At 41.8% G+C, this 8573-nt stretch overlaps 1 protein-coding gene across 7 annotated transcripts in view; it reads left to right on the forward strand.

The window, feature by feature from the left end:
* The window catches only part of LOC102378316 (interleukin-1 receptor-like 2), a 33447-nt gene that overhangs the window by 11846 nt on the left and 13028 nt on the right, over positions 1-8573 (forward strand). For all 7 annotated transcript variants that reach the window (XM_014523603.2, XM_025213189.1, XM_014523602.2 and 4 more), the window contains 2 exons: positions 812-974; positions 5325-5390. In XM_014523603.2, coding sequence (XP_014379089.1) covers positions 812-974; positions 5325-5390 — 229 coding nt within the window. The remainder of the gene's footprint in view (positions 1-811; positions 975-5324; positions 5391-8573) is intronic.

The following is an 8573-nucleotide window of genomic DNA, read 5'->3' on the forward strand; positions in this document are numbered from 1 at the left end:
TTTCCTGCTTATGCAGGGGGTTGGACTCGATGATCTTATTGAGGTCCCTTCCGGCCCTAACCACATCTAACATCTAAGAGGGGGGCTAGATTGCATAACTTTTATTTTCTGTAAACAGGGTTATGATTCTCAGAGTTTTAAGATTGTTGCTGAAAATGTTTTAATATGGTATGAACATATTCAATGTGAAAGGATCTTCTGTCCAGTCTCCCAGTAGTGCCATTTAAGTAGCAAGTTTGACTTCTGTTCTGAAATGCAAACAAGTCCATAACATTGGAAAATCAGAAATGTCAGGGAACTTATGCCATGGTAAAAATATTATAGTATACTGTAGATAGGTGTGACTATTTTACCTACTTATGCAACACATGGGAAATAGAATACTATTGTTCTGAAAGTGATTTCAGCCCCCCCTCCATATTGAATAAAACAGGTGGCCTTAAATACTTTTTACACAATAGTGCGCCCGTTCTTGAACATGGTCGTCTGAGGCATAGCTATAATTCAGCATGATTTGAGGGTACCTGCAAAAACACCACATTTAGTCACAGAGCCCTCATCCTATAGCATGCTCTTGGTGGATGCCTGTGGTTTGGCAGAGCTTATTGAAGTTTAAAACCAAGATACCTACTGATAACTCAGGCTACATATAGTGTATAAGCAGGGAAACAGTATAAGGTTCAATATGAAATGGCCTTGCTCCATTTAAGGCGAGGAATATTTGAGGTTTAGTTTTTTCTTTTTCTTTTTTTTTTATACAGTATTTTTATTTTCTTCCTCTGATTTGACAAATACTTTTTGTTGTGTTCAGGAATGTAACCTATTTGAAGACAAAAGATTTCTACCCCAGAGAGATGAACTTATAATAACTAACGTGAGTGGAAAAGATGCAGGAAGTTACTTATGTCAAGCAACATATAATTATATGGGAAAACAATACAATGTTTCACGAAACATTTATGTAACTGTTGTAGGTAAGTCCCTGTTGTGTTCTTCAGTGCAACACTATACATATACATAAAGAGCCACCTGAAAATCATTTGCTAATAATTATTTTGTAATTTTTAGTTGTAAAAAAGAACCAGAATAACTGAAAAACTCCATTAGTACTTTTGTTTCTGTTTTAGTGCTAAATAGAGGCCTCAGTACAGTGTTAGGAAATAAACCAACACGTAAGAAGACTCATGTTTTAAGTAGATAGCATAATAGTCTTGTCTTAACATGGAGATATGTGTACAGTTTTCAAGGGTTCCTGTGCAAATGGTAGTGTTGGAGTTGTGCAGTGTGCTGTGCATCAGAGCAGTTAGGGTATGGAGAAGGTGTGAGTATGTGGAGGAAGGGAGGTGCTCTAAAGCAAAAGGAATGCAACTCTGCAGGTGTCCTGGATGAATGCAAAGTGGGTTAGAGAAGGCAAGTGTGAGATATTTTAGGGCCATCCAGAGCATCCAAATACATGTTGCCCAGTAGCTATGCATAGGAATAGCTGTCAGTGTTTGTACATAAAGCAGCAAAATCTCCCAAACAAAATACTGCATTTAGTTTCAGTTAAAGTTGCCTGCTTGCATAACCTTCTGACTCAAAACTGTAAAGATCAGAGGGAAGCAGTGCATTCTCTCTCCTCCTCCATCCCACTAATCTATTCTATTAATTTCGGTTCCCTTTCTCATTCTCAGTTGCTACTTTATCCATCCATATCTCTCACACCTGTTCTAGTGGGCCTGGGGTGATTGATGCAACTTCACAACCAGCTTGATCAGCAGAACAGGAGATGAGGAAACTAGAAGAATGTTGATTGCTCAATTTTTCACAACCCTGCAGCTCTACCTGGTTCCTGTCTGCCTTCAAACCTTGCTTGACCTGCCCTGGTTCCTGCTTTAACAAAGGCTCCAGTACCTGTCCTGGATCATTCTTTAGCTTTGTCTCTGAGTCCTGCGCTCTTTCCCATATCAGCCCTGTTCCTAACCCCTGCTCTGTTCCTGCCTAACTGCTCCCTATAGTCTGGACTCCTTGCTTCCATATCTCTGGTACTGTCTTGAATACAAATGTTGGATCTTGGCCCTCAGCTTGGTCTCTGCCTCAAACATTCCAGTTCTTACCCTTGGGCTAGGGACAGACATTACACATAAACTGGTTTAAGTGATCAGAAACTTGTTTAAACTTGTAACAGAACAGATGTTCAGTGCATGTAAACCAGTTTGAAAATGGCTGAAAACAGTTTGAGATAAACCTGGTTGAATGTAGCATCAGACTTAACTGATTTGGGTCAAACCAGTTTACGCAATGCCTGTCCCAGACCCTTTCCTGGTTTAAGTTGAATCAGAAACCTCCAGCATCTCGGATGCTTTGCTGGGCAGGGCTCTGTTCTCTGCTCAAGCCCAACAGGGTTGGCCCCACTCCTCTGATGCAGCTCTGGCAGAGATGGCAGGGACAGAAGTGTCTGCCTGGTTTCCTTCTGCTCCCCCCATACCCTCACAATTCCCTGCTCAGGCAGGGATTCCACCCTCCCCTCTGTCTTACACAGACACCTCTCAGCATTAGCTAGCAGACCACATGCTAGCTATGGTCCATATATGGAAGACAGGACAAAGGCAGACAGAACAGTGTCAGCTTAGGGCTTTTTGGAGCTAATCAGCAAGTAGCTGGTAATGTCCCTCTGTTCTTTCCTTGGAAAAAGTTGTTTAAGAAGAGCTTGAACTAATGAGACGCAAACTCCACCAAGACAATTTTAGGCTGGACATAAGGAAAACTACTTTACTTTCCAAGCCCCCAAGGTCTGGAATAGACTCTCCTAAGAGGTGGTGCAAACACCTACTCTGAATTCTTTTAAGAAACATTTGGATGTTTATCTTGCTGTGGTCCTTTGACCCTAGGTGACTTCCTGCCCTTGGGCAGGGGGCTGGACCTGATGATCTTGTGAGTTCCCTTCCAGCCCTAATGTCTATGAAATTGATGAGATAGGCTTTTGTTTTGGTTGATGGGATACTAAATGCTAACAACTCCCTGCTGTGTAACTCAATGCTCTGTTATCAACTCCCTGCTGGCTCCCTCCTGGGGGAGCTGGGGACAGACCCCTCCCTAATCAAAGCGTCCTGCCACGGTCTGGCCATGTCCCCCCTCAGCTTAGCACTATGGAAGGGAAGGGAAGGCTGCTCTAGCACCACCTGGCTTCTAGCCTGAGTCATTGCGGGCATGTGCCTGCATTTCTGGAATGAAAAGGGAATGTCTATCCACCTCCAAATTGGTTCAAGCTTTTTGCATGTCTGCCCTAGCCTTATGGTTTAACTTCTGAACCTCCTTAACTTCAGCCATAAATGTAAAAGATGATCACATGAATACAGGCAGGCTTCAGTTTTGTAATTTCCGTATTAAAATGACTTAATAATTTAGAACAATTTAGAGGCATATGGATGATAAAAAAAAAAAAAAGGTAGCTTAGATTATGAGAAATTGAAGCAAACTGAGGACTGGAACTTGTGTTGCATGTTGAATAACTTAATAGCCTATCATTCTTTCTGTAATGATTGCGGTTGAGAGGGGGCGATATGCAGTCCAGCAACTTTAAATTATGATGCTAGTGCCTTTCAGTATTCGATGTGGAGGTTTTTTCCCCACTTTTAATCTTCTTTCAGTGACCCCTTGCATCATTTGATTGTGAGAATCTCTGATGACAACTTAAAGTTTCTACCCTTTACGTCTACAGGAGACGATTTGAAAACATAGATAAAAAGAATTCCAGATTTATTGTTGCTGGGTTTTTTCTTTAACCTCATGATTTTTAAGCTAACTTTATGAATATTTTGATGCCATATTTATGGTTTGTGATCATTAGGTTTGCCAATACTGAGTTAAATACACATTTCTCCCCTCAAAAGAAAATGTATGTGTGCGTGCACACGCACACACATTCCCCCCCAAGAAAGAAAGGTGTGTGTGTACACACATTATCTGGGTGTGTGTATGTATAGTTATGGCTTGTCAAATATTCTGGGATTATTTGGGATACAAAAAGAAATGTTTGGACTGTTATTAATGCCTATACTATTGCAGTATTTCAGTTAAGTTAATCAGAAATGTTTAGAGAAGCATGAGTGATAAGATAGCTAGACCGTATATGACAATGGTTAAGAAATACTGTACTTTCTTGCATATAACTGTACTTTTTTTGCATCATTTCAAGATGAAACTGGATGCTTATCTTGCTGGGATCCTATGACCCCAGCTGACTTCCTGCCCTTTGGGCGGGGGGCTGGACTCGATGATCTTCCGAGGTCCCTTCCAGCCCTGATGTCTATGAAATAACCAAACCAGCACCTTTCCCCCAAAACTAGCTGTCAAAATTGGGGTGTGCCTTATATGCAAGGAAGAGTTCCCTATGGGTCCAGAAATTTGGGCAGTAGGCATCATTAATTGCCACAGATCTGTGAACCATGGTAATAATGCTGCCACAGTCCCCTCTCTGTCTTCCTCCCTGTTCTATCCCTGTTGCCAAACTCCAACTCCAACTCTAAATTGTATAGATACAAGGGATATGGGGGCCAAAGGGATTGCTTCACTGACATGTGGCTCCGTAAAAATGTGTTATGAATGCTGACTGTGCCCTCTGACAGGGAAGCATTGTAGTCTGGGATATGGGGGACCATTAAGACTTTGGCTGCCACTGACCTGTTGTATGACTGAACAAATTTTTCTTCTCCTTTCTCTTCCATCCTTTTCTGTTTTGTCTGCTTAGATTGTAAGGCCCTTTGGGGGAGGAACTGTCCTTTTCCATGTGCCCTTCTACTAAGAAGCAAGATATAAGGGAGTAGTTTGGTATAAAGGTTTTATTAGCCTGAGTTTGGCACTGCTATGGATGCTGTATGTGCCAGGCATTTTCTCAGAAATCTATCTGAATTTTCTACAAAGAACAGTATTAAGATATCTGTAAGTATTTCTAGTATTTAAATAGATTTATTTTCCTTTTTTTAAATTCTGCAGTTTAAAGAGAACATTGTTACCAAAAGGGATGAGTTGTGGTAGTGAAGGGTTAATGAGGTTTAGCAGACTGTAACAATTTTTTTTCTCTCAATTTTGTGCACTTTTTTTTTCTAGATCTGTTTTTCAAACCAGACAAAGCAAACTTATTTGTTCTTTTAATCTGTTGCAAGGGAGCAACAAAGTATACAGTCCTAAAATGGTTTCTGTGGGGTTTTTTTTCTTTTGCAGTACACTTAAACTTAAATGTGTCCCTGCAACTAGGCGGTAAACTGGTTCTCTGCAGTTGCTTGCAGATTGATAATTATTTCTGATAATATTTTATATTTTTGTGTATGTTTTCATGTTTTTAGAGAACCCAGCAAAGAAGAACACTGAGATTCTTTATCCAAGAAACAATACAATTGAAGTTAAACTTGGTAAGTCAAGTATCATAAAAATCTGAGATGGTGCAATTACATAAGATTATATTATCTGTGTCAATGCATGATCCCTTTACAGTGGTTTTCAAACTTCTTGAATTTGGAATTTTCCTCCATATTCTCCCAAATCAATGGACTTCCACTTATTTATTTACTATATTCATTTTTATTTATGTATTTATAATAAACATAATCCCTGCCCATCCTTCTTGGTTTGCTAAATTGGCTGAGGCTCTGGCTGGACTTCGTGTGTAGTTGTAGTAACAACAGCGAAAAGATCTAACTGGTGTGTGTTAACCCATCTATAGAAGATCAAGTAACATGCAAGGAGGAGGTTTAAGGAGGGCTGTAGGTAAGGACAATGACTGATTAGAGATAGAGAAAACACGTTGAATAAAGAGAGATTAAGAGGTTGGGAACATTTACTTTAGAAAGAAAAATAAGAAAAATAAAAAGTCCCAATTCCTTTTCAAAATCCACTCTGTTTTAAGTTAGACCTATTAAGGAAGATGAGTCAAAGACTTTGCTAGAGCTATTGATTTTATATGGGAGATGCCCAGGTTGGATGGCAACAGGGGCGACGGGTAGGGGGTGGACGTGCATGCCCTGAGTGAGGCAGTGTACCCACTGCAAAAAGATGCTGCCAATACTGTTGGTGGCGCCTGTGGGCAATTGCTGCTCACCACCCCGCTGCTGACACCACCGGTGGCATCTGTGGGTGGTCCACAATTGCTGCTGACCGCCGCCACCAGTGACGCCTGTGGGTGATCGCTGACCCCTGGCGGTGCTTCCCCCCTACCCTGGTGGCATTTGCAGGAGCTCTGCACTTACCACATTGGGGGCACGTGCTGTTCACGGATGGCAACATAAAATCTGAAGATAGGTAAAAGTATAAAAAGAATGAATGGTATAGAGAAAGTGTATTGGATTGAGCTTTCTCTTTCATAACACAAGAGCTTAGCATGGAAGTTAAAAATGGCCAGTTCGAAGTTGATATTTTTTTTCATGCACTGTGTAATTAGACTGTAGAACTGATTGCCACGAAGTCATTAACACCAAAAATTGAGTAAGATTAAAAAAATATTTGGGACATTTATTTAGATAAGAATATCCAAAGTTGTCATGATTTATAACAACAAACATTTTAGAAAGGATATGAAACTATATATGTCAGATGTTAGGGTCAGATCTTGTTTGGTTAAGGCACTGCCCTGGGAAGGGGAAGAACTAGATTCTAGTCCTTGCTCTCGAGGCTGTTGTTTTTGTTTCTTAACCAAGATATGTAAATGTACGTTTATGAATTTTACATTTAATCATTAATCTTGGAGTGCCATAACCACTAGGCTTACAGAGGCAGTCTCCCTTCTGCTTGTTTCCGTTTTTGGGCGCATTGCATTCTTGGCTGCCCAGTGGCCTAGATTCAACAGGAAGGTTGGAGTGCGACCCTGGGCATGTCTACATGAGACATTTACTGCAAAGTTGCCTAATTAGCTCGACAGTAAAGTCGCCATATCTATACATGTGGCCCTATTAGGTCACAGTAATCTCATACATGCTGCCATAGATTAGTACTTGTAAATACAAGTACTGTCCTGTGGTGGCATTGTTTACTGTGCAGCAATGCATGTGTAGATGCTGACGGGGCTGGCTGGGGCACCAGGGTGTTTCAGTGTGAGGGTTGGCTGCTGGTTAGCATGACACTTTATCACCCATGTGTCCCAGTTAGCCCCTCTGCAACACGTTGAGCCGGGACAGAGCAACTGGTAGATTGACTCCACCAGGACCCTGTCAGCTGGTGCTGCTCTGACCTGGCTCAGTGTGCTACAGTCCTGGGTGCACGTGTAAATGTAGCACCCAGGAGCAATACGTTCTGGCATGATATGCACCAGAGTTTATTGCATCGCATTAATTTTACATGTAAATGTACCCCTTGAGTATTATATAGCTTGGTGATTTATGGCACTCTCTTGGGAAGTATGAGGTATACATCTGAGTCATCTCATGGTGAGGGGGTCATACAACCAAGGTTTGCCACTTGTTTAATGTGTAGGAGGAAATCCTCCTATATGGGTTCAAGCTGAAAAATAAAACCTAGACCCTGCATTGCATCTTTATGCCTTTAAATTGTCATGTGTTGTCTTGTTCTGTATGTATGGTTACTGGCAAACTCAGGTATGTGTTATGAACTTTCTCATCTTTACATTTTCACAAGTTGTTTTACCTAAAGAGTTGATCAGAGGCAGGCACAACAACTTTACACAGCCTGGATAAATTAGGCCCTGATTCTACAAACATATATTCACATGTCTAACTGTTTGCTGGCCTGGGCCTTAATCAGATTCCCCTTCTTAAGTACCTGGGGAATCTTATTCCTACCAGTTTTGTACTTATCCAGGGAATTTGTCATGTCTTGTCTTCCCTATTTTCTTAGACTTTCTTAGGTAAAAATTACAAGCAGAAAAATCCTGTGAATCAAAAGCTCCATGAAAATGTTTGTTTAAGGCACCTTTTTATATTACAAAGAAAGAAGAAAGGCACAAGCAAGCCCATGTGGTTTCCCTTACTGGTCACCTTTTAAGGCTAATCTTCTACTTAGGTGAATTCTCAGAGACTCAAACTGAAATTCTTTGCTACATATCATAGAATCATAGAAGTAGGGTCGGAAGGGACCTTGCAGATCTTCAGGTCCAACCCCCTGCCTGGGCAGGAAGAAAACTGGGCTCAAATGACCCCAGCCAGGTAGGCATCAAGCCGCTTCTTAAAGACCACCAGGGTAGGAGCCAGCACCACTTCCCTTGGAAGTTGGTTCCAGATCCTAGCCACCCTAACTGTGAAGTAGTTCCTACAGATGTCTAATCTAAACCTACTCTCCAACAACTTGTGGCCGTTATTCCTTGTTATCCCGGGGGGCGCTGGGGGAAACAAGGTCTCCGCCAAACCCTTCTGGTCTCCCCTAGTGAGTTTATAGATGGTCACCAGGTCCCCCCTCAGCCTTCTCTTGTGAAGGATGAACAGGTTCAGGTCCCATAACCTCTTGTTGTAGGGTCTGCCCTGCTGTCCCCGGATCATGCGGGTGGCCCTCCTCTGGACCCTCTCAATGTTGTCCACATCCCTCTTGAAGTGGGGTGCCCAGAACCGGACACAGTACTCCAGCTGTGGCCTGACCAGTGTCGTGTAGAG

The sequence above is a fragment of the Alligator sinensis genome, unplaced genomic scaffold (assembly GCF_000455745.1).
Source record: "Alligator sinensis unplaced genomic scaffold, ASM45574v1 scaffold680_1, whole genome shotgun sequence".
In the NCBI taxonomy this organism is placed as follows: Eukaryota; Metazoa; Chordata; order Crocodylia; family Alligatoridae; genus Alligator; species Alligator sinensis.